This window comes from Corvus cornix, chromosome Z (assembly GCF_000738735.6).
Source record: "Corvus cornix cornix isolate S_Up_H32 chromosome Z, ASM73873v5, whole genome shotgun sequence".
Classification (NCBI taxonomy): domain Eukaryota; kingdom Metazoa; phylum Chordata; class Aves; order Passeriformes; family Corvidae; genus Corvus; species Corvus cornix.
The window spans coordinates 9102262-9130213 of record NC_046357.1 but is presented as its reverse complement, the minus strand read 5'-3'; the positions used below and the strand labels follow the sequence as shown (position 1 = coordinate 9130213).

General features: G+C 37.7%; 1 protein-coding gene across 1 annotated transcript in view; it reads right to left on the bottom strand.

Moving 5' to 3' along the window:
- HCN1 (hyperpolarization activated cyclic nucleotide gated potassium channel 1) overlaps positions 1 to 27952 on the bottom strand; it is a 203663-nt gene that overhangs the window by 162631 nt on the left and 13080 nt on the right. The window contains exon 2 of the mRNA XM_039567357.1: positions 17787 to 18210. Coding sequence (XP_039423291.1) covers positions 17787 to 18210 — 424 coding nt within the window. The remainder of the gene's footprint in view (positions 1 to 17786; positions 18211 to 27952) is intronic.

Here is a 27952-nt window from a genome sequence, read left to right as displayed (position 1 = left end):
GGGAGTGTGCTTCCACCCCTGGGGCAGTCGGTTCCAGGTGTACTGCACACCCCTCCAGGTGAAGGCAAACTGAGGCCTACACTCTGGTGCCAAAGGAATGGAGAAAAATGCATTGGCAATGTCAATAGTGGCGTACCACTTCGCTGCTTTGGACTCCAGCTCGTACTGGAGCTCCAACATGTCCAGCACTGTAGTGCTCAATGGTGGAGTCACTTCATTCAAGGCCCAATAGTCCACAGTCAATCTCCATTCTCCTCCTGATTTGCGCACAGGCCAGATGGGGCTGTTGAAGGGTGAGTGGGTCTTGCTGATCACCCCCTTGGCTCTCCAGCTCATGGATCATCTTGTGGATGGGAATCACAGCATCTCGAGTTGTCCGGTACTGTTGGCAATGCACTGTCGAGGTAGCAATTGGTACTCTTTGCTCTTCCCCCTTCAGAAGGCCGACTGCAGATGGGTTCTCGGATAGTCCAGGCAAAGCGTTCAATTGCTTAATGCCCTCTGTCTCCACAGCGGCTATTCCAAAAGCCCACTTGAGTCCCTTTGGGTCTCGAAATACCCGCTTCGGAAGAAGTCTATGCCCAAAATGCACAGGGCCTCTGGACCAGTCACAATGAGATGTTTCTTCCATTCACTTCCAGTCAGGCTCACCTCAGCTTCCACCAGGGTCAAATCTTGTGATCCACCTGTTACACCAGCAATAGAAACAGATTCTACCCCCACATGCTGTGATGGGATTATTGTACACTGCGCACCAGTGTCAACCAAGGTAATGTATTTTTGTGGTTCTGATGTACCAGGCCAACGAATCCACACAGTCCAAAAAACACGGTTTTCCCTGGCCTCTACCTGGCTAGAGGCAGGGCTCCTCTAGTCCTGGTTATCCTTCCTTCCCTGGGCCTGCATCTTAGAGGTTCCTTCAAGGGGATCGGACATGCCATCATCTTTTCCATCATTTCCGGCAGTTTGGCTACAGGCAACTGGAGCTACTTCCTTTTTGGTAGAACTTCCTTTCTGAGACTTGTGCTCCTTCAATTCACACACTTGTGCTGCCAGAGCAGAAGTGGGTTGTCCACCCCACCTCTTTCGTGTCTTCCCCGCTGTCACACAGGAATTTCCACAGCTTTCTCCGTAGGTTGTACCCTCTCTCTGGGGAATGTCTGAGTTTGGTATCAGAATCTCTGATCTGTACTGCCGAGATTTGGAGAAGGCACTCTTTAATCTCCTTCTTAAGTTTCTGGTGCATCTTCTCTATCTTCCATTTACGCACACGTGTTTCCACAGCCGCGATTCTTGCATGTGTTGGGCCATGCACAGAGTCTGCATATGCTCGGAGCTTCACTGCCATATCCTGCACAGTCTCATTTGCACCATAATCTGGTTTCATTATTGCTAAAGAAGAAGCACATTCTTGTGGCCCAAGTTGTATGAGTTTTCACCACATCAATGGATTAACTCTGATCCGGTCTGGACTCCTCAATCCTGGGTCATCTGTGAAGACAATCTGTACCACCCCTAGTTCTCTCAGGTGCTGGATCACTTGTTCCATGGTCTTCCACTAGGATTGCTGCATATAGAGATCATCTCCGCACAGATATCTATCCCTGCACCATTCAAGACCTGTCTCCAGAGACTGTCAGACTCAGCCCTCCTTACTATCTCTTGGTCGATAGCTGGATCACATGACAGGGATCCTAAATGCCTCACTTCAGCACCATCCAGCATCACATCATCACCTGCAGCATCCCAAATACAGATCATCCAACTTATTATGGATTCATCAGACCGTCAGATGTAGTCCTTTCTTAGGCTGTGAAGGTCCTTTATGGACATGGACTCAGTAATGGTTTCTGTGCCTGAGTCAGTTGGTGGCTTTGAGGTTCCTTCCCCTGCATCATCATCATCTTTCACTGGGCAATTGGTTTTGGTTGTGTGCTTTGTCCTCACGACAGGAGCCACTGTCAGTGGCTTAGACTCTTTATCTGGTTTGGGCTTGCTGTCTGGTCTGGCTGCAGCCTGAGTGACTGGGGTGTCTGCTGATTTATCTTCCCGCCCCTCTACCTTTACCTGCTGCTCTACAGTGCCTAGCAGTGTGCGATAGGCATATGCCAAGGCCCAACATATTACAATGAGCTTTTTCTCATTAGAATTGTCATTGTATTTCTCTTTCAGGTATTTCCCCACCTCAGCTGGGTTCTGAATTTGTTCGGGGGGAAATTCCAAGTGATTGGGTCAGAGAAATTCTTCAGGGTTTGGCCCATATCCTCCCATTCCCCACACCACTCAGGATTTTCCACTTCTGGGTCAGGTGTCTCATCAGTCACCCTGGAAATCTGAGCTCTGATTCTAGACAAGCTGCAATCCACACAGAGGAAGATTACCAGATTAAATACCAGGAGGGTGGTCTCTTTAACATCCAGGGGAAACTGAACATTATCAAAAGATAAGGTATCAAATTTAAAGCAGAGGGAGATTAAAGGCTAGTAAACCCCATCTCCTCCTCTTCTAACAAACTGGGTGCAATTTTTAATAAACCCCCAAAACAGGCTACTGAAACTAGGACTGGGATTAGGATGGAGAAACCACATATCATACACACTTTGAACAACTGCATGTACCTCTGTTAACTTCTTATAAATCATTTATTGATGCTGGTGCACTTAGCTTGGCAAAAAGTTAGAGTATCTTTACATGCCAGCAAAGACAGTACTATGAATTACAAACATGTTATTCAGGGTAGGAACACATTTTGAAGAATAGTATAAAATAAAAGATATGTCATGTGTGCCAGCTTAGACAAATTTGGAAATATATTCTCTGAAAGAAGGCAGGTTACAACCACCCCTCCCCCACCAGGTCTGCGAAAAAATAAATTTTCCTCGAAGAAAAATGAAAGAGATAAAAACTATTCGTTTAACAAACACACTGGAAGAGGATAATAATGCTAAGTAATGAAACCTCTCGGTGTAGAGAGAAAACCTGGGGAAATTTCAGAGTCCTTCCGTAGGTAGCCTCTCTCCTCCTCTTTGGAGCTGGGACGGGGTGGGGCCCACTCCTCCAGGGCCTCCACCTCAGTGGAAAAAGTCCCAATGTGTTCTTATGTTGAAACAGTCCAAAAAAGAAGGAGGGAAAAAACGAAGTCCCAGGAAAACAAAAGCTCAGCTCTCCGTCTCTCTTTCCAGAGAAAAAGGCCGAAAGCCGGCTGGAAAGCAAGCAGTGCTTCCTCCTGCTCCTCTCTCTCTCTGCTGCCACAGCTGAACACAGAGAACTGCCTCTATCTGTGTGTCCTTGAAACAAACTGTAAACTGCTTTGAAGAGTTTGCTCAGTTTTTTTTTCTCCCCCCTCTCAGGCTCAGTTTAAAGGCATAGAAAGGCACAAAATTAATTTCTGGGCATAGAACAACAATATGGGATACACATCATAAAGTCACCCCAAGACATCATGTCAGACTCTTCTCTGAAGGCGTGCAGATTTTTTTACTCTAGCCTTTTTAATGCTATACTCCATTTTCCTGAGCCATTTTGGCTCACTGTTTTTTCTTATACTGATTAGATATAAGGGCAGCAGATCTGTGTTAATGTTAGACCACCTTTTATCATTTTTTCAGCTACCAACAGTTAATCTCATTACACTTCCAATCAGTAAGTAGATAAAGTCACCAAGTGCCTACAGAGACACACCTCTTTTATGCATTGTAATAAAACTTCATAATGAGTACTTAAGGATAAAAGGCTCATTAAAATGCCCTTTTTCCATTTGAATACTTTTTTTTCTAAACTAGTCATAGTAAGTAGAAGATTGAGAGTCTAGTAATGGGCCAAATTATCTGATGCTTCTGAAGTACCTCTATCCATTTAACAGTTACTATAATTGATTTTTAATCTAATAATTTGATACCTACATTGTGGTGTTCATTAACACTTGTGAGCTGAAAACTTTTCCCCATCCTCAAAAGATCTGTAAGAATTCTTTCAAAAAGCATAACACAGAATACATAACTGTTTTTCATGTACAAACACTTTATCTGCCATGAGAAACATTGTGAAGAGTTAGAATCATTCTTTCCCTACTACTATAAAAATATTCTGAGACTATCATGTAAGGTAACTGAATGCTAGCAGTATCCCTGCAAAGCTCTGGCACAATCATGGAACATGTTCTACACTTAAACTGAAGAGCAGCTTTAAAATAAAAGTTAAAAAAGGTCTGATTTCCTCTTCTGTTTCACATTTAAAAGAGCTATTCAGCAGACCTATTTTTCCACTTGCTAGTGAATGAAATGGGTCACCAACCCAAGTCCTAAGGAGACTCCAGAGCTTCCACCAGTAAAACAGAGCATTCTCAAATTTTCACTGGTGCCCCCTCATTGAATTCAGCTCAGATAAACTCAGAGACAGGATCATTGAATTCAAAATATTAAAAGGTAAAAACTAAAGTAGCTCCAACTTTCCGTTCTCTCCAGGTCATGCACCTTACTTCTCCGTCAGACAAGTAAATCCTCAATGCTATCACCCACCAGGAGCTTGAGAATAGCTCTAATAGTGAAGCTTAAAAAAGTCCTGATATTGAAGTGTTTGGTTTCCAGTGACTAAGGGGTGTTTGTGCTCCCTGCCCAACCTTTGGAAAGAGATGGACACTTCAGATGGTGCTGCTAAGAGACCTAAGAGGCAACGTGTATGTGCTGACATCTAGTCAATGGGAAATGTCAGGGCTGCCCTTTCTCCATGTCATGGAACAGTCATTCCACAAAACCCACATACAGTCTTGCTGCCTCTCCATCAGTATGAGTGCTCCCACCTGCTCCATTAGGTGCTCAGTCTGGCACAAGGAATCAAATCAGGTCAGGTAGGGCAGTGTGCCAGTGCCAATTTCGTCCCATCCCAACCCTGCCTGAAGCCCTTCAGACCAAGGAAGGAAGGGATTATCTTCTTCAAGACATTACTGGATGATACAGCGGACTTCTTTGGGTTTGTTTCCTTTTATAAATTAAAGCACTGCTACTATAGGGGAAAATTTGTAACAAGGAATAAATTTGAGTGGAACAATTCTACATTCTATAGCTTTCATCTTGAATGGCTTCCAAAAACCCTCATTTAACTCAGCAAATATGATAAGTTTAGAAAAACAGTTTTGTTTTTCTAAGCGTAAGAAAAAAACCTGGAGCACAAGTCGTCTTGTTATGTTTATTTGTACTAGCCTAAGTAAAAACTGTCACTAAAATCTCTCGTGTTTTGCATGTTCAGCTAGACTTGAGGGACACAGAGCTGCTAATCAAGTATCAATCTCTGATGCTCAAGACCCACTGCCTGCGAGCACAGAGCACAGGCTTTGTGTCTTCCCAAGGCAACGACATAAAGGAAGAGGTGTGGGACTGAAAAGATACTGTGGGACAAATTTCTGAGGGCGTATTTTTCAGCTGGAGGTCACTCAGTATGTCTGTAGCTCAATTTAAAAATAAAATACAGTTGGATAAACTTTATCCATGTACAACATCAGAAATGTGAAAATGCTGAAAAATATTTAACAGATTTATTTATCAGCATTCCTAAATTATATTTTCAAGTATAAGCCATTCAGAGAAAAGAAGAATGTTAGGCCCCAAAATTGTATCTCCCTACCCTGCTAACCTACTGAATACTACACATGCAAAGTGTTTAATACATGCAAATGGAGAGGGGCAGCGGTGCAAATACTGCACTTGCAACACTTCAGTCCCAAGTGTAGTGATCACAACAGACCACCTCAGCTGCTGCCTACTCTTGCCTCATGGGGTCTGTGTGTATCTGACCCTACTGATGTCCTCTAGGTAGCTGGAAACCTGCTTCTATACCTGTCCCAAACTGCCCTAAGGAGTCCAGACAACTAAAGACTCATAAACATTCAAGAACTAGAACAAGGCAATTGACAAGGCTTCATAAGCAGCGAGAATATTCATATGTAACTTACTAATTATTCAATTATTACATGATAGTAACACTACCAAAGTCATGACAGAAAGTGTCAGACATTGTGATTTCCAGCACAAATTCCTTCAGGGTACAAAACTGCCCAAACTGCCCAGATACAGATATGATGTCTGTAAAAATCTGCCATTGTTGCCATAATAACAAATACACAGTTGAACAAAAATATTTACACATAAAATTTTAAAAAGCACTATTCAGCAGATTGAGTTGAAATTATACTGAATATACTTTCTCTCTTAGAAATTCAGAGAGACATTTTCTTGTGAGGTACCACCAGACTTGTTTTTCTTTTTCACCACACTGAGTACTTGCAATGACAAGAACATAGTCAGGAGAGAAACAAATGGAGTTTTCAGTTTCCAGTGATAAAGTGGGTATCAGAGTAGTGGAAGCAATTCGAACCAGCCATATCACTTGCATGTTTTCACATAACTTAAAAGATGATAGTCATGGAAGGTATGACACATGAGCTTTTTGATACTAGTTTTCTAGACAGCAGCAGGTAACAAGAAGGACTAGAAAGAAAAGATGGACATGAAATGGTTTGCTCTCTCTTGCCAGATTTTTCTTTTTTCCCTGCCCTCTTATCTTCCCTAGGTGTAGGATGCATAAGAGTTAATACAGGATTAAAATTTTAAAGTATATTTAGTACTGGAGCATAGAGCTAGAAGTGCACTGATGCTTCAAGAACCTTAGGTCAAAAGATCAAAAAAGATGAAGGAAGACTTCCCAAATATGTATAATAACCCTGCAATTCAAATTTTAAATATCTCAATACCTCTGTCATGACTCAGCAAAAAGTTATAGATTTTTAATTGGTGGGGAATTATTTTGCACTCTCAGATGAAAATCCACCAGTGGGCTAAATTTTCTAATTCTAAAAGAGATGATAATGAGTACTTCTATGATATTCATCATATCAGGAAAAAAACAACAACAAAGAAAGCAACAAAAAAACCCAAACGTTTAAAGAAAGTTGAAAGAAATCCATGAGACCACGATCATAACTCATGTGGGACTTTTTAAATGAGGAGAGAAACAAAGTTCTGTACTCAATTCACAAAGAACTAAAAAGTTTAATTTTACATACCTCCTTTTGCATTTCAGTGCTGAATTCACAAACCAAATATTCAACTGACCATTTTTCTTTCATTTGTTCAAAAATATGAGAAAGAAACCAATTCACCGCATGAGGCTGAGAGTTTAAATAAAAATATTGTGTCTGTAATAAATAACGCCCTAATGTACTGTCCCAACAATTTAAAATTCTTAGCTCTAACTAGGTTAATAGAGACATATGCAGTTTTAAAATTACAATTTAGCTGTAGTCTTCATGTCTTCAGCTGTTTTTCAGAACCATATTCACTTTACACAAAGTGTAAAAGTGTCTACGGACACCTTCCATAGGAGTAGCAATGGGAAAATAAAAGGAAAATGAAGAAAGCATGAGAAGTTTTGCTAGAATTTATTTTGAAAATTAGTTTTAAAATAAGATATCTCTTCATGGATTTACTTAAATGAAAAACATTAGGGCTGATATTACTTTTAGTCATACAAACCTTTGACACCCTTATTTCTCGTGCCTTGCAGTTACTATGCCCATTAGAAATGCCCCAAAATAGACTGATTCTTTTCAAACTATTTTTAGAAGATCAAGAAATATAAATATTTGTGATATGCAAGCATTATCAGAAACATAAATAGATATCCAAAGTGGGCAAAGCTGTGTATTAAGTTACCAAAATTGACACATAGGAAACAGGAAAAAACCACGTTCATGGTAGAGGCTGGTTTTGCCCTGGGCAAAATGAGTAAGTGATAGGAAAAAGAGTGTTCATATGACTGACGCTGGACGAAAAACAGTGTTTTGCTTAATTCACCTGAAAGTCCTTGCAAGAAAAATGCAAGTTACTTGTTTGGGTTCAGTATTTTAGAACTTCTTGGTAATCAAAACAAGGCAGAGTTCTAGAAGTTACCTCTTGCCTGCTGAAACTACATTTCAGATGCATTTTTATTTCCATTTCCTTGTTGAAACGTATCTGACATTATATTTCCCCAGCTGGGAAACAATTCTCATGTGGGATGCCTAGCTATTTTTGAGACAGATGAAGACATAATTCATGCCTTTGGTTAAGAAAAAAATCGATCATTCCGATGAGAGCTACTATATGGTTTTCAATAATGTGCTTTGGAAATCCCACAGGAAGGTGCTCTTGAAAAAAGATTCATTTTAAATTATGCACAGCAATATTTGCTCTCCAGGTTCAAATTCTGGCCATAAATTTTGAATGCTACTATCTTTAGAGTATGAACAGAAGTATCAACTCAACAGGGAAACTTAGAGTTTTTAGTTGAGATAAAGGACTGCCTGTTTGTCATGAATCTTTGAATATATTGGCAGTCACTTAAGGTAAACTGAGTACATAATGCATGGAGAATTAATCCAGAGAGATAAAAATTGTAGATAGTTTAATTTTCTTTTTAGAGGTACGGAGTGATGTGTTTCTGTTGAAAGGTGCAGTGAAGGTTAGGAACCTTCACCCTTGAAGACATACAGAAATATGTACATACACATTTGTCTGAACTACCATTGTTCTCTCATGTTTTGGATTTGTGTTGTTTCTTGGGGTTTTTTCTATTTTGTTTTTGTTTGTTTGTGTGTGGGGTTTGGTTCGTTTTTGTTTGGGTGGGTTGGGCTTTTTTGGAGGGGGGGTTGATAGTCACATCTTTCCTCTGTTCTACAGGCAGTTCAAATGAACAAGGTCCATGGTTCTGGCAAAGATTACAGCAGTTATATCATAATTAGTCTTCAGGCACTTTTGATTTTTTTAGAGATGGTTTCTCTTATATACAGGGCTCTACTCCCACAGCTCCTCACCTGGGACAATGCACTTGGATTCAAAGCAGGATCTCAGGTATTGCACACCGTTTTGTCACACAAACCCAAGATTGAACTGACACCAAATACATGATATGGCAGCAGTTTCTGCCAGGTCACTAACAAGTTGGAACTGGAAAGAAAGGAAGTACAACTACAAAACACCATACTAAGTTAAGCAGATACACAGTTAAACTCATTGATTCTGAAAGAAGAGAGCGTGGGGGGAAAAAAAGAGGTGTTTTAAGGAGACAAAAAGTAACAAAGAGAATCCTATGAGCTTAAATACATGGAAAGACCACTACAAAGCACTTGTCTGGGTTAAGAAAGGTGAAAACGGTGAGAAATAGAGCATGTTCCCACTGCAATATGGTGGAGAGATTAATAGTTCAACCACAGCCTTCATTTCCGCTTGGCAGCAATGAGCTCTGACAATCTCTGAATTAGGTGATTTCCCTGTTTTTTCCAGGTCACAACTACATTTCAATCATACATTACACATGTGGGATAATACCCATTATTTGGAATAAACTCCATGAGATTCAGGTTAGAAATAACTCATTTAATATAATGTGTAAATGGTAGAGCCATTTCTACACTGCCATCTCAGCTCCTCAACCCTCTCTAAATAGGTTTATACAGTTGCGTCTTACTCCCTAAATGGTTAATCCAGGCCATTTTACCCTTAAAAAACAGACCCTTTTTCCTAATTAACTATTGAAACACATTCCATGGTCCTCAATGGGAGCCATAACAACAGAAATGTACTTAAATTAGTAGTGTCACAAGTATTTTAATGTATTAGAAGGTTTTCAAATCTGATCAAAATCAGAACATGATTCTTGACCTATTGATATTCAATAGAATGCCCATATGAGCTCAGGGACATGACAAACTGGGAGAATAAATAAATAAAAGCAACAGTGCATGGATGGTCTAACCAGTACAGTCCAGCACAAGTTCTCCAGATACCTCTATTTCTCTCTTTTGTACCTCTCAGATCTGTCTGAGAAAAGCAAAGCTCTCCTAAAAAATCCCACCAAATTTCACCTGCACACTGTTCTGCACATAAGCGAACCAAGAGAACACAATGGTGGGCTTGGGGACTTTTTTTTAAAAAGCTGTTCAGTTCAACTGAAAATTTTCTTCTCAAAGTAGAACACAGATTTATATTAAATTGAAATCTAATGTATTATCTTTTCACCCTTTAATAAATGATTACTTAATTTAAAAATGAAACTGCCCCTTTGTAGTCAAACGTTAGGAAAATGTCAAAATTTCACATATCCACTTTCTATGCACACACTTTTCTAATTAATTTTTACTGTATCATTTATTTTGCAGCTTTCAAATAGTAATGATGCACTATAAGGACATCTTGTTGCTTTCCTTAATACACATATCAATATATATCGTATGAGGAATTATTACAGTGGATTGTATGTCTCCCATCCCAAATGATTTACTGGCGTATTTAGTAGACTAGCAACCCAGCTTCAAATTTGTGTTTTAAAAATTTATTTTAAAAGTATTATTAAGACAGCATAAAATTACCATAAAATATCCCTAATTATTTCTTTCCTAGCAGCTGCATAAAGAGAATGGCTGACTTCTTTATTCACGAAGATCTGTAGGTATTATGAAAAAAACAAAGAAGGAAAGGATTCTACAAGGCATTAGTGACAAGGTGAGAACATCTGTTAGTTCAATTACTGTTGCTGAGTAATTTAAGTTAAACAGTCATTCTGTAGTGGTCACTATTAATACAAATTGAAAATGCAGAGATACCTGAATGAATTGTGTTTAGCCTGCAAGGAACAAAACTACAACTGTCATTCTTGTAAAATATGTACAATTTTTAATTTTTTAAAAATACATTGGAAAAGAACTGAAAAATCCCATTCACATGGTCCCTTTCTGTCTCATCACTGAAGGAATCAAAGGGAGCTTGTAATCCATGCACTCGCTGTGGGAAGGACTCTGCAGTATCGCAGTGTCCGAATGGTGAACCATGATCCAGACCGTGGGCTGCCCAAACAGCTCTTTGGCCATCATCACCTTCTCTGATAGCTCTGCAGCTCCAGGGAGGGAGCAGGATGACGTGGTAAGCAGCCAGCAGCTCTGTCTTGCAAGAGGACTGAACATGCCTGACCTCCCCCTTGCCTGACATGGGGTGTATCCAGCAGGCCATTACTCTGTAAAGCTAAGTGAGGTTTCTTCTTCTGCTAAAAGCTTAAGATGGAAGAACAAGGCTTTTGGTTTTTTTACAAATCTGCAGCCACGGGTAGTGTGTGCAAGCTTGAGCAAGTGCAAATAAAAAGGAGCTATTGCCAGCATGGCTTAAAAGGCTTAAAAATAGTGAACAACGAGTTGGACTTAAAAAAAAAATCTGCTAAAAACCTGTGTTACACTTATGTGTCAAAGACATGGTGACACTGTTCTGATAATTTTCAAAACTGATTGACTGGCATTATCTATAAATGTTACTGCAAGGGTGAACCCATCTTCTGGGTTGACTACAGTCAAGTCCCCCAGGAACACTACCATAGAAGCCAGGCAAACACCTACATAAAGAAGAAAACATTATCATCCAGCTTTTGAGTTCAGGGAAATTTATCTCAGGCTATGTTCTACATTTCCCTGGTTTATCTCCCAGGGAAAGCATCACCACCACACAATTACTCTCCTGGCGTAGGCACAGAAGAAAGGCAGCTCAGTTTGCACAGTCTTAAAAAGGGGGTAGAACGATGAAGCAAGAAACTTTACACTCAATACACTTCCTATTTACTCTCTAGGGGAATAGATTATTCTTTCTATGAAAGTGATTATGCCTAGACCATAAAGTAGGGAATTAAAAACCAGAATACTCAATGTCTTGCCTGCAGTTCAGTAATTGCCTTCTCTACAAATGTGCTTTTTCAACCGTTAGTATTCTATTATTAGGACACCATGGATAATAATGCCTTTTAGTTGTCTTTATACATCATTTGTATTTCCCTACAGTTGCATGGAATTTAAAAGAGTGAAAATTAAAAACTTGAGATTTTGTCAGTGATGTTTATGGACATACGCTTTATCTGCAATGATACACACATTTCTCACACAAATAATTTTCCTCAAAATTTTTCCTTAAAAAATATTGCACAACCGAACACAATTTATCCACCTAATGTTAAAATATGCATAATTTCATGTAAACAAAAAGGTTTATATGAAAATAGATCCATCAAAATTTCCCATTTGGAACACTACCACTTTTGTAAAGACTATTAGGGGCTCGTTTAGCAAAACACAGACAATAGCCTTGTAAGTTGCATGTCAGAGAAGAAAAAATTAACAGCATTGTGGCCTACATATCTGTATCAGACTGATGACAAGTTTTTTGATTCCCATGTTCGTTTATATTGTATAACACTTTATGTTAGAATTTGGGTATCTTACCTTCTTATTTATGTAACTTACCTTCAGTTCTACCCACATACGCAAATTCTATTTAGCAAACCAGAACAGGATTATCAAGACATCAGCCTCAGCTGTCTCAAAGAAACTGCCTTTGCACTCTCTGAATTTAAGCGGAAAAAAAAGGGCTAGTAGTCCAGGTTCTGGCTCAGTGAAGATAAAACACCTCTCTGTCCTAGAGACAGACTATCCATTAGCCAACATCCCAATCGAATTAGGGAGGAATACCAGCACTGCAAGTCTCACCCAGGAATGAACTGACAGCTAGCACAACACATTCCCTCTGTGGAACTGAGGGCTGAGCAGCCCTCTGCTCTGATAAAGCTGGGGAGCTCATCTACTACAGCAATGCTGAGCAAGGAGCACGCATAGATTTTTCCACTCAAACTGCAAGCAAATGGCGTGTTTGGGCTTTTTTTTTTTCCCTGTAGATTACACAAGAGATGGTGCTGGTCAGCACATGCCAAGCACTCATGACCACAGCTGGTCATCATGATCTGGTAGGGAAGACTGCAGAACAAAGAGGAACCCTCAAGCAAACCTTGATGTGACCCAAGCCATGGGCTTGTGAGAGGACACAAATTCACTAATTCAGTAATTGATACATGAGGCATTTTCCAAGCATAACAACCCAAAAAGGCAAAAAAAAAAAAAGAAAAAAAGGCACTGCTTGTGTTTCTGTTTCCCTCTTCTAGAATTAGGGATTTTCTCCTACCTCCTATTTCCATCTTCTTAATGTTAGGAAGGCAGAAGACATCAATACAGAGGCTTTGTTGCAGAATTCACAGACTTTATGACAGTAAAAGAAGATGGACTTTCCTATGTCTTCTTTCCCCTGGAGTTACTTAACAAATATCTTCCCCTCACTCCGCAAGAGACAGACAACTCATATTTGGTTCATGTATCTCTAAAAGGCAATAAAAAAATTTCCTGCTTTAAGCTAATTTACTTCAAAATTGCCACTCAGTCTGTACAAGTGTACTTATTTGCAGTACTTGACTAATTGACAGAACTAGGTAGGGCCTAGAAAATATATTTTAAAATATCTCCTTGGACGACAGGAATTAAAATTGAATAAAAAGAAAGCAAAAATATGTCACCTCCCATTTCCACACAGCTATTAATTAAAAAATTTAAACTGTAAAACACCATCATTGACAGGAAAACCCCATGTCTTGTAGACAGAGTCCTGTTAAAATAAAATAAAATTAAATTAATAATCCAGTCAGTAAAGATAAGTGTTTTCATCCAACACGACCAAATACCCACTTAACTCACCATCTCTCCCTTCCCACAAAATTTCCCAGTCAGTAATCAAGAGGAGAGACAAAAGCCTTGAATTTTCACCTGGCTTTAGAGGAAAGAAAAAGTTATTTGGTTTGACAAAAGTCATTGTGTACCTACCACAGAAACAGCATGCTACTGAAGTAGGAGTTTTCTTCTGTTGTCTGGATAACATAAGTGTTCTTTTATGATAACTTTATTTAGGAAATAACAATGATTCAACATCATAGAGACACATAATACATGTTTTTGTACCGTTGGCAACAAACAGAACAACAAGGAGAGGACACCTAGTGGTGGCCTGTGATACTCAGGGCTGGTACCACGGGAGCAACAGATGAAATTTTTAATGCAGGCCCTGATGTGGCAAAGGTCTCACACACTTAATTTTTAATCACCTTAGTAAAACTTAGCATTTCAGCAAGCTTGTATTTATGAGCTTTTCTGAACCTGAAGTACTGTGATTATTAGAAATAACCCAGCAAAACTGGAAAATGGTATGTCGGTGTGATGTGCTCAGAAGTGTGTTTCGTTAAGCACCAGAACTTTACCAACAACTAGAGCGGATATCGACACTTACATAGGTTCATGAAACTCAAAAATGTTTGGCAAATTGAAAACCAGGTTTCAGTAGAAGTTAAACCAAAACAAGACATGGCTGCAATTTACAATTTTTGCACATTTTGCTATATGACTTTTTGCAGAATGTAACCTTTATTACATAACTTGCAATAAGCATTGATTCTCTTTAAAAATGGTTCTAGTTCTACATAATCAGACATCTCAGAACAAAAAGGACTTAGGGCATATTTTTGGAAGAACCACTTCTATTTACTCATAGATTTACTAAGTCTTGTCCTGTGTTTAGAATAGCTGTAAGCAAAGGTATTGAAGTCTGGGTTTTATGCAGCTTTTGGAAAATATTGTTATTTTAAAGAATCAGTAAACTAGTATCATAGGCAAATATAAAGCAAAGTGGCATATCACTTGGCATGGAATAATGTATTTATTTTAATTGTTTTTATCTTTTATTTTTAATTGTTCAGGGATCTATGAGCATATTTAACTAAGAATAACTTACTAGTTGTAAAAACACCATTCAAGGGTCAGGGGTTCACGTAGTCTCATAAAACTTAAAGTAAATACGAATTAGTTCCAGTATCTCCTGTTCAGTATTTTTAGGAACTTAAATTTTAAAAAATCCGAAACAAGTCCTCAGTCAAAAATTACTTCTTAAGTATAATTTCTGTAATCACCAATTAAAATATCAATTTTCCCTTGCATATAATTTAGTTTCAGTAAATACACGATGTATTGTCAATATCTGAGTTTAAAGGACTGGAATATTAGAAATAATAGCTAAAAAGAAGTTTCAGGGAAGTGTGAATTTGCAAATTCAGTAAATGATTTCCTGCCCACACATCTCCTGTCCCTTTCTTGAAGTGTTTCTTCCCATTTCCACTGAGCCATTCATTTGGATAAGTAATTAACATCAGACTGATATGAATCTATCAATCAGTTTTCATATATATCCCACCACAGGCTATAGCTGTTCCATAATGCTTAATGAAGAGAAAGCTCCTGAAATGCATATATTATTTACCTCAATATTACTTTAGGTGGCTGTTGGCAGCTTGATCCTAATTTAATCGACTTAAATGGTGTGGAAATAAATAATGAAAAGGAACCATCTTTCACCAGTGTCATAAAGGAATCTTTTAAATTTTTGCCGACTCATCCTAAAGTTCAGGATATCAACCACCTGAATTCCAGATATGTGCTATCGAAAAAGGAAAAGCTCAGACAATGTCAGCCTCCTATTTTCTTTGAGGATGTAGAAACACAGGGATAAAACTGCCTTATCATACAACTTGGTTTGTTCATCCACCAGTTATCCATGAAGTATTCTCTTGGCACATCATGAAAAATGAGTTTGCTGGCTGTCCTCTTGATATTTTTGACATAATGCTCATTATTCTGGATCCAAATACATATACTTTAGATTTATCTGCACCACATTTGAAACCAACATGTCAGCTCATACACAAACAGGCTCCAGTTCTGTGCCATAAACATTAGTCAATAGTTGCTCCTTGTTGTCCATGTGGAAACACACATATACAGAGAACATTAATATCAGCAGTAGTCTCACTGACTACCCCTGTGGGATAATCCAGTTATTTTTTCCCAATAATTCAGCAAATGTCATCCCTAATCAGTTTTTTTGTCTGTTTGTTTGTTTTAAAACATTAAGCTATTATAACACACATTTTCCATGGAGCCATATATGAAAATCTATTACCTTCTTTATTTCTGATCTCTGTAAAAAACTTAACAAAACAAACAAACCTACCTTTTTATTCTTTCACACATTTCATTTGGGATTTATCAGAGCCTGATTTTGGACTATGTATTTCTCTCTGCTCTTGCACATGAGAATTTTTTTCAAAATCAGACAAGGAACTTTTTGCTGCTTTATTACAGTCTCAAAATAACCCCAAACAAACAAAAAAAAGCCTACCTTTAGATCCTCTTTTACTTTCCTGAGAACATATTTCACAAATTTTACTAGTGGAATTAAAGGTGAAGTTGCAGTCAAGCAGACATTAGCTAAAGAGAAACAGACCAAACAGCAACTATTGCTGATTTGGACCACATACTCTGGTCACTTTTAGTCCCATTTAGCGGCCAGTTCAACTATTTTTATTTAGGATACCTGATTACTGTTTGACAGCAGACAGAAGGGGAGGAAAAAGGGAATTCATTTCTCTGCCTGGTAGGCCTTTACAGTGGCAAGCTAATAACTCAAGCTGCCAGAAAATAATGTCATTGAATGCATTTCAGAAGGTTGTCTCTCTGTGAAGCACAGAGGAGACAAAAGCACAGCTTTATGGTAGAACTGAAAAATATGCCTAAACACTTGCCTTGGTTAAATTGAGCAAATCTACAGTGCTCTATTTCTGTGCAAAAACATCTTTCAGTGCTTTACAAAGAGGCAAAAAGAAGCAGATTTACCAAACAGAGTAATAAAAAATAATTTCAGGATCTTTTTGAGAAACTACTATAAATTTTTCTGACTTTTGATACTTAGCATCAAACAGCATCATGCCATTTAAAATTATAATCTGATTTTATTTGTGAGGTGGCTCTGCTCTCAGGTTTCTCTTAAACCAGAAAGTGCATATTATACTGGAGATAACCAGCAGAAAAAGAACCAAAAATGATCCTTCCATCATTCCAAACCAAATCATCCTTCAATATTCATTTAAGTAAATAAATCTTTATCAAACAGGTAAATAAATTTATGCAAATCAATTTTAATACTGCTTCCATGATAATGCTCTACAAAAGAATTCTCTTTATGCTTACTGCAAGAAAGGTTTAGAAAACAGCAGTTATTTTTCCCATGGCTTTAGCACTTCTGTTTAAAACACATGATGATATTTAGAACTACAGAAATGAGGACAGGCAAGAAACAAAATGACTGAATCATAGTGGCATGTGCTAATGCATTGAACATTTCCTAGCCATAAGTATGCCAAATTGGAGAATGCCATAATTTCCTGGAAAGGTCACTATAACAAACTGACAGGCAGCATAACATCATGTCTGGAAACAGTGGAGTTGACAGTTTAGAAGGCAATGACTCAAAATTTGAACTGCCCATTTTTCATAAAGAAGGGCAGTATTTATTATATTCAGCCTACATACAGCGTTCAAACAATAAGCATGCCAGGAAATCTACTCAATGGTAAATGGCTTCAATTTCTCCTAAAACAGAAAAATATGAACAAGGGTTTTTTTAAGTTCTCCATGACTACAAGATTATTAATAAATTTAAGTGCGAGTCATCAAACTCCGATTCAGGTTTAGATGGTTGTTAAAATTTCTAGCATTCCTTTCTAGAGCCTTACTCTGATATTTTGGACATTTGGTAACATCACTAGGAGTCCATTCATGCAAATTGTATTGATGGTGCCAAACATTTTTGGTCTCTGTCATTAGCAGAGAGAAGATGGTTACCCAGTGCTGCTTTTTTCCAAACAGGCCTTGCCAATAGCACGCATTTGTAATTACACCAGCTAGTGAGTAAACTATGTATTACATTCTTGTTCTTGTGTAGCTCTTCACAGAGATTGACTAGTGTTGTGTAGGAATAAGATCTTAGTGAAAGATGTTATAACCATATAAATCTTACCTCTTCCCACTGGTGTATGTATCTAATCAGTCTTGAAAGGCGCAATAAACGTAACAGGCTGAGGATTTTTGTAAATCTCACAATACGAAGTGCTCTTGCTGTCTTGTAAACCTCTGAATCCATTCCTTTTTCTACAATGAGAAAGATATAATCCACTGGTATTGATGAGATGAAGTCAACCACAAACCAGCTTTTTAAGTAATTCATCTTAATGATTTTTGGGTCCAGTATTATTTCAGAGCTGTCTTCATTTACAGTCCCAGTTCTAAAATTCATGATCAAGTCCAATAGAAAAACAGTGTCTGATGCCACATTGAAAATAATCCATGGTGTTGTTGTTTGTTCTGTGAAGAATGTGATCCCGACTGGTATGATGACAAGGTTTCCAACCATCATTATGAGCATGATTAAATCCCAGTAAAACCTAGGAAAAAAGGAAGAAACAGAATGGTTGATATAATGTGGTAAAATATTACAAAATGGTCTCTATCATGCCACCCACTTCACCACCAGATTTTGTTATTACTAAGAAAATTCTCATTGTTTTAACTCACTCAGCATACTGATGGTCATTACAGACAAATTAATTAACACTTCATTATGTGCCTTTCTTCTTAAAAATATGCATCTAGAATAAAGGCAGTACTATGGCTTATCACTCCATGGTATATCACACACTGAAAGGTGTGCATGTGTGGCCCTGAGAAGACTTATCCAGACTTCTGTCAAAACCTCTTTGTGGTTTCATACAGATAAAACCAATGTCTTGTGCCAATCAGAAGTGCTTTAGCAATGCAACAGTTTTCCTAAGATTTCTGTCGAAGTGGAAAGCCAAATATCTGACAGATAATATATTAAATGTCAGTATCTCTTTGCAAATGTACTGATACCATTACAGTGCTGGAATAAAATTACAAGAAGAGGAAAAAAGCACTGAAGAAAAAAATAGAAACAATAATTAGATAACATAAAAACCTCCATCCACTTTTACAACCTTAACTGAACTTTCATGCATTTTTACAACCTCATAGTCTATCTTCTTTCAGAACTAGCCAAGAAATTTTAGAAAAAATAGTTGCAATTAGCATACTAATAGAAAGGGGTACTGCATTTCACCATTTTGCCTGGAAGGATCTAAAGGCTCCTCTGTAACATTGTCAGAATGCTAACCATGCTTGATACAATATGGTAGAGAGTCAGACTCATAACTTTAATATTTGTGATGGAAATGCTGAGTAAATGCACCCATTACACAGAATATCTATCCTGATGGAAGATTTCTGGGGGACAGTAGCATATAACAGTTTTTAAGCAAATTATGATAAATCCTAAATATTAAATAGTCAAAGAAAACTATTCTTATGCAGTAAAAGAACTGAAACGAAACTCAAGAAAGCGTGAACCCGATGCATAACCTCTTACTCTGTACAAGAATATAATCTGGTCAACTAAAACTGATTTGGAGAGGTACAGAAACCAATCAACAACAGTTGCCCATCAACTCATTGGACTTTCTAGAAGACTAGAGGCAGCAATGGCTCCACAACTATCTCTCTGCCCCACCCCTCTGTCACAGTGGGGCCTGGTGCAGGGGACATGTCACAGGCACACCACCAGTGCGTTACTTCAACGCTGACTTCCAGGCCACTTCCATCATACTAACACCAGCTTCCTGACATGAAACAAACATCCTCATCTTGGTAAAGGTTCATGGCAACCAGCAAAAATAACAGTTTAACTGGCCACCAAACATTTCAGAACCATGAGCCTAGCTCGTGCTAGACTTGCACAGAGAATATCGATTGTATTAGATTCAGAGATTGTTTCTTGTATTATCAAATGATCATAAAATCACAGAATGGTTTGGGCTGAAAGGGATGTTAAACATCATCCACTTCCAACCCCTGTGCCACAGGCAGGGACACCTTCCACTAGAACAGGCTGCTCAGAGCTCCATCCAGCCTGGCCTTAAACACTTACAGGGATGGGGCATCCACAGCGTCTCTAGGAAAACAATGCAAGTGCCTCACCACCTTCACAATAAAAATCTCTCTGCAATATCTAATCTAAACCTCTTTCAGTTTGAAGCCATTCCACTTTGTCCTGTAACTACATGCCCTTGAAAATAGTCTATCCATCTTTCTTGTAGGCTCCCTTCAGGTACTAAAAGGACACAGTTAGGTCACACCGAAGCCTTTCCTTCTCCAGGCTGAACAATCCCAAAGATCTAGCTTTATGAATTCCCTTTTTCAATGTTTACCTTGGAAACAAATATTTCTATGTTTACAGAGTGCTGATCAGAGAATAGCAATTATTATCTGTAACTGCAAAACATGCTAAAGGAAAAGTAGCATAGGATTGATATTGGCATGAGAATTCCCAGTTTTAAAATTATTTATTCCAAGAGAAAGCTGGAGAGATTAGATTTAACTACCATTTGAGAGAAGAGAGTAGTTGGCAACGTACATCTAACTGGTACTCAGAAACTGCATGAAATAAACTTTAAAAATAATTCCCTGTGTACCACAATGTGATTTGTGTCTTACACATTTTCAGTCTTGCAATAAATGTGAACAGTAACTGCTAAAAATGTTCCGTTTTATTCAGGCTGTATGTATTTTTCTTCAGCATGTGATAGTATTCCCCATATCTGGCAAAAATTTCCCAATTTCTCTTGTCTTTTTCAAATCATGTAATACTTCTCACTGTGCTAGATTCCTTGTCAGTAATCTAGAATTACCATACACAAGGAACCACTAAATTCATGCATCACTGCCACTGTGATCTATAAGTAAAATTACCACAAACACTTTTAAAATGCTATCAGCCAAAGTACTTCACAAAAGTCCTCTGGGAGAATAAACATCTTCAAGGAATCCGGAAAACCAGTGGAAAACAAATTGGAAATAGTGACCTTGTATCTTTGTCTCACTCCTAAGCAAAGCATTGCTAATTTCAAATTGACCTTTACATTGCTCTAGCACAGGGAGCAGTTATGCAACAAAGGCTAACCAAAGCCACACAACAACCAGCCACCCAGCCAACATCAGAGATAATACAGAACCAGGTGTTTTTAACCTACGGTAATCTGCGGTTTAAAGGATCATCACATACTGTGATTATGCAAAAAAAACTGGTGTTCCTGATGTTGAATGTCAGCAAAAGTGGTAGCATCAGGGCTAAAATAATATTGAATGCTAAGGACTTTTGTATTTTGATTTTAGCCGACAATATATAAGCTGATTAGTTAGTAAGAAAAACCCTTATTATTTTTCATTTAGAAATGACTTGGACATTTTCTTTTAGGAAAATGTTTCCAAATGCCATTCTGTTGGCCACATTATATTTTATTTCAGGTGAGAAAAACTAGATGCAACTCCCTGTATTGCCCTTCTTTGAGCTGTGCAGAGAAAGTAATACAATACGTTCCTTGCCTACAGTTCAGAACATCCTACTATTCACATGACAAGAAGAAAGCTGTAAAGACTCACAAGACAATATAAGGAGCTGCCACTGACACACAAGATAGTCCTTTGTTTCAAACTACTTTTAGCATTATTTATATTTTTTTCATACTTCCCCTACCCCAGTGAGGATGGTTATGAATCTACAATTCACAATCTCAAGAGTTCCACATTTATATAAGGTATCATAAAATGTTGATGAAGAGCAAGGTTTTTATGACCTAAAATTTTCGAGAATGAGGAAAATAAGAAGGAGTCTGGGGGTAATGAGATCTTCCAAAGCTCAAAATGAGAAGCAAGGCCTGACCTTAGCCCCACAGCAAACAGCTATAGAGCTTATTTCTCAGCTGAAGCTAATTCAGTGAAGCTACTACTAGATGCCATTAACAGAGGGTGCAGAGGTCACCGCTGCACTGCACTGAACTACTCCTGAAGCTTTTTAAGTGCTTCTAAATGGCTCAGAGGTATACTACCTCTAGGCAAAAAAAAAAAAAAAAAAAAAAGTCTATAAACCCCAATCTTAAGGCACACTTATTCACAGTTTTAAAAAATTATTTTATACAGAAATATAAAAAAAAAATACTAATTACTAGTTTGGAATCATCAAAACTAGATGGATTCATAGGCCTCTTTCAGTGATATTTTCACTCATAATTTATGTAGTATATTTTCAAAACTTACAGTAATAACAATGTTTTTTCAGCTCTGGAATACGGTGCTGAAGCGTTGGTGTTTTATTCACTGCCACAGGCTGTCCTGGATAGGATGAACAGCCTGTTCAAAATGAGTGCCTACCCAAGCAGCGATAAAGAATTACTTAGTATCAATTAATCACTGTTTGTATTCAACTTACTAACGTAAGACACTATGAATTCTAACAGGCATTTTATTTTCCACTTTATATCCCCAACTCAGAGAAAACTGAGTCTTAAGGAAAGAACTTTCATCTCTGAGTTAATTCAGTGCATTATTTGCTGTACATACAAATTCAGATTTGCTTGCTTTATTATCTCCTTTTTCTGCCCATCAACAGCAGAGTCTCAATTTCCTTGAATTAGCACAATTTGAGATATGATTATCCTTACGGGACACCCAAACTGAATCAGCAGAAGTTGTCAGTGGTCTCACAAACTGCACAGCAGAGCTAGCGGCATCTCTCAGGCACTGAGTGCTGTGACTGAAGGCTGCACAGTAGTCTCGGCTTTGCTTAAATTTACATTTTCTGAGTTTCAAGAAAGATTGTAAAATTCTGATCTTTTATTAAAGAGAAGAAAATTGTATCAGTAAAACTTCAGGAAATTCAGTCATAAATACTCATCCACATTATAAACTGGAAGGCCATCAAAAAAGATACTAACTCAGATTGCTTTGTAAAATACTTTTGAAGCAAAGCCGGATGCATCATAGATTAGGTTTTCGGACCTCAGATACATCATGATTTCACTCTACACATTCAGAGAAATCAAGAACTGTAAAAAAACTTCACAAGCTTTCCTACAAAACTTGCTTATTCGTCAGCTAAATATTCTGATTGACTAGCAGATGCTCAGTGAAATGAACACTGACTTTCCTTTTCACTTTTTTTTTCGGTCTCACCTTCAAACACAGCTTTATTTCCTTTGCTTTCATGGATCACTGGTTCACCTAACAGAGGAATCGATGTCCTATACAAAACAAAATAATCTTGGTAGAAATAACAGTAATTTTGAATTTTATTGTACTGTATGGTAACAAACACTGAACTTGGTATTATCCATGTCAGAATTTGATTCTCATAGGACATGCTATCTTTCTCTGGTTGCGCAACTCTTACTACTCTTCTAGTAAAAGGGAACAAAGCTAGACATGCCTGAAAACATCTGCAAAACACAGATAATTACTGGGATGCATTGAAAAGGGCAGGAGAATGAAGAAGGGAGTGTTTTTTTCAGAGGACCCAATTCCTTTAATGATTGCACAGGTGTCTCTGCCTGGAAACTTCCTGAAAAATCATCACTTTTTTTTTTTACAGCCTTAAAATGAGGATATCCCCTTCTGCCCAGCTATCCATTTTCACTCTGCCCATCTGTTTCTCCCTTACACATACACACACCTAGAGGAAAACAAGCTACTTCTGGAAAAAAGGCATACAAATGAAATACTAAATTCATTCTATTTTAGCAAGAAATACTGCATTCAACATCCTCTATAGAGCAAACTCTGTTTAAATGTTGCAAATCCACAGTGGATTGCTTTGGTGATTTTGGCTGAGCAGCAATTCCTTTTTTATTTTAAAATTCCCAAACTTAGAATTCACTGTAATCTGTCTCTGTGACCATTATTAATACAAAGGCATTAAAATTACTAGTGGAGTGCCACTATGTTATGTTGGCCTGTTTTGCACGAGCAATCAGGTCACTTCTACAGTTGTGTCATCCTTCTGTATGGATAAAACTTTTCTCATCTGAATGTACCTCATTTTGCAAAGCTTTAAGAAGAAAAAACTTATGGGCTGGTATTTTGTTTTGCTTTTAAAGGATAAACTATTCTCCTGAAATTGTCGATCTAGGTTTTTTATGCTACTCTATTTCCACCTTGACAGCTTTAAGCTTATATTCAGTAAACACAACCAAGGAAACACTGCAAGGCTGAAATAAGAGTCTCTTTCATGGCTCACCTCTTTTGATTGCAAAGTGCACACTACAGTAGAATTCTAACAGTGTATCCTCCACACCAAGGGGTGATGCTGAAGGGCAGAAATATGATTAAGCGATACTTTCTCAGGTGAAAATTTCATCAACTTTTGCTACTCTTTTTTAATTTAAAGCATATCAAGCTTAATGAACATTCATGGACTTAGTGAGGTAACCTGCTGGAGCAGCAGAAAGGCTTTCTCTACCTGTCAGAGACTGGTCAGTCTGGGACAAGGCAGAGGCTGATGTTCTGGAAACTGTGTTTCCCTGATTGAAATAAGAGCAGTGCTGGACTTGGGAATCTTCCAGCTTAATGGTTTCATTCTGATGGAGACTAAAAGCGATTTAAAAAATAACCCAATAATGAAATTTTCAGACCACCAGAAATCTTAATTTGGTTTCAGAATAATACTGGAGTCCATTACTTCAAGGTTAGCCATATATACTTAAAAGATCCAATGTATGTCCCTTGCTGGCTTTTTTTTTTTTTTAAATATTGATACAATTTCCTACCTCAAAGAGATAATAACAAAATTCAGCAATACTGTCTTCTTTTTTATATAATCACTGAATGTATCTAAAATTACAAACTTCCACAATTTCAAAAAGATATCATGATTTTTACCTGTTTAAACCCACTTAGCAGTGGCAATTTGCAATTTGTTGCACGGTTGTGATTCTATGCACAAGGCAGATGATTAGATAAATGCATCTCTCAGGGGACCTGATCAGAGCCCAGTGAAGCCAATGAACAGCAATTTACTACTTTCAAAAGTCCTTGGTTTCATAGTTTGGTTAGGTTTAATGCTCAAGTGCTTCAAATACTAGAAAAGAAAATCACAGTACTGACCATGGAAGGGGACTACAAAACTAACTTACACAAATATATAATATATAATGTATGTATGTATGTATGTATGTATGTATGTAGTATTTTACATGCATTAATGAATTCAGTCTCAGATTTCTGAGAAATAAAGGTACAGTAAGGAGAAGTAAGGTTGCACTAACTGCGTGCATCAGGCAACATTTTGTGTAAGGGCTGTAACTGATTTGTATCAGTTTGATATTATCAGCCCTTAAACCAACTGAAAAGTGCCACATATAGGTTATCTAAGTGTCAGCAAATTTCTGTAGTAGATCACTGTAAAATACGCATTCATATTCTCAAATTAGAAATGACCACTTTAAAGGCATGAAAAAAAAGTTTGAAGGAGACAGATCTAAAAATATTTCAGCTGCAAAATAATCTTGTATCTCATGTTGGAACACTTGCATTAATTAAGAATTTTGTAGTGACAGTAATTTTAAGAGTGCCATTTAGAAACATGACATTTAGGATGCCTCCATACTAAAAATTCAGAGGCTTAGATTGGAAGAAGCCTTCTGTAATTTTTCTCAACAAAGAATCAAGTGAAAAGGAAGGTAGCTTCCCAACGCCCTTCCAAAAATTAGAAAGCCAGTCAGTATCATCTACTATTTTCCTTTAATAGATTTTTCTAACCAATTCAATTTCTCCATTATCAGTATAATCTTTAAGTTTCTGCTGATAGGGAAAATTCTGTTTTCTCTGCTTCAGAAAAAGAGATGATGGGGAAAATGTCATTCAGTAGCTATTGATAGATCTCAGGCATGGGGTCTGGTGAGGAGACTGGCCATGACCACCAAATGAGGTGGGACAATTAGTTTTTTTGAGATTAATACCTCTGACAAGAAAACCCAAAACCAAGGGCAGGATCATCAACTTGGATTTGACATATATACTACTACTAACAATTTTATTCTGATAATCAGAGGTGAAACTGGCTTTGTGTGTAGCTGTAAAATGATACAGTACATTCGGAAGAGCAGCTTCAAAGTAGGGCTTGGTGTATCATTTCTTCACAAAATGCACTGAAGGCAAGAATGGGCTCTATTTTCAAACCAAAGTAAAAAAAGAGCCAGTCTTCAAATTTCATGAAGGGAAAAATTAGAGATGTGAAAAAGTGTGAAAGAACTATAGATAGATATGAAACAAGCTGATGCACTCCCACATCATAAATGAAAACGAATATACATGACTGAATATTTACAGTCATTCTATGTATCTACACAGATGTGCAAGATTCTAATGCAAAACCAGGTAATCAAGATTGCATATATATCTATCTATCTATATATATAGATATCAGGTTTCATTATTATTCCCTTTACAACTATTTATAACCAACTTTTGGCTACATAGCCTATGTTTCCTTGAATATAAAAATAAGTACTGATATTTCAACCCTTTAAAATCAATGAAGGTACACTTAAGAATCAGTTCTTTTATTATAATCCAAGAATATCCCACTGCAGTAAATAATTTGCTTCAAATGATAATAAATCTAATTTATATTTTAAAAAATATCTCAATAACTTGTTTGTTCTGAAAATAACATCAGATATTGATGAATCAGTGTTCAAATCAAAATTATCATTTTATTAATTTTTACTTATACTTCAATGAAAAAGATTCAAATATATTTCAGACAATTTTTAGGCAAGCAAAGGAAAGAGAAAGATCAGGTTCATGGCAGAGCAACACGGTAAGTAATTAGGGTCATGTCACAAGCATCCTCCCTTCAAAAAACAACTAAATACCTCAAGCTTTCATCAACACCTGTGAACATCCATTGGACTTTCCTCATCCATGTGTAGGCAGCTGAGCCCAGGATCTCCCACACCTCAGGGAACTGACTTTCCCCAAGCCATACGGTGCCTCCTGAAGCAAGGTATGCTGCTGACATGTTCTCTTTCCCTAAACAAACATAAACTAGAGCAGGAACAAAACCTTGTTCCCAAGGAAGCCAACCACGAGACAGGAGAGGCGTTCTCAGTTCTGTGCTCCACCTAAGCAGAACAATTCTGAGAGGTGATATTGTTATTGGAAGTGTCCATACCAGAAGGGCTACGCAAAGTAAATGTACAGGTTCAAATCCTCTCCAGCAGAGGAAGAAATTCTGCATTTTCCACATCCATGATGAACAATTTTAATTCCTAAGCAGATAAAGGAGACATTTAGGAACGTACTCATATACACTAAAAATTATATGATTATGGAATTGTTATTTTAGTAATTTTATTAACAGAACTAATCATATCAATTTATCTGAAACATCAACTAATTGAAAATACAGTGTGCACAACACCTAAGAAATGAAAGGAATAATCTTTCACAAGCTTGATTATACCTTTCTCCAGGGTATATTTATTATGAACACCTTTTTACAGGGGGATGCACCCCACTTTTCTAATTGCTCAGCTTGTATTCATATCTCTTTGCTAGCCATTTGCCTTCCACAGTATTTAAAGAGATGCAATGTTAATTTTAACATTTCTTTATAAATTCCCAATTTGAATACTGCACATCCCTGCGTTACCATCCTTTTGACAGCATAGCGCTCTGCCTGCATTGCCAAAACAAATCAGCACATTATGCAGCTAGACAGAGCAGTGATCAGATAGACCTAATATTCACTTGTTTAAAGCAAAAAGGAAAACCCAGAAGAACAAACAAAGTAAACAAGAAAGAGCATACATTATGCTCTGGTTACTGCCTAAGTAACCAAGCCCTTGTCAGCTCTGCCTCTGCCCCCCTCCTCGTCTTTTCGTGCTGTTTACCCCCTAACGCTCCAGCAAGCTCCATGAAAGCTGGGCTGAGCAAAGCCTCTTGTGCAGCTGAGTCAAAGGTGGAGGTTTGAAATACAAACCAAGTTTCTGGGGATGTAAAATCCATTGCTGACATATATGAACACTGGTCAGTGTAATGGAATGAAATTGCTGAATGGCCGTTTTGCAATTTAATTTAATATAAGGAAATAGAGAGGCTTTTTGGTTTTTTTTAATGACATTACTTCAGTTATTATTAAAAAAAGGAAACAAACAAATTCCTTCAAAAAAAACCCCAAAGCGGCACATGTGAACTCAAAATTTAAATGGTTTTGTGATCTGCAGGACAGGAGATAGCCCACAATATGAAGCATTCCAGGAGACGCCTTTACATGCATTG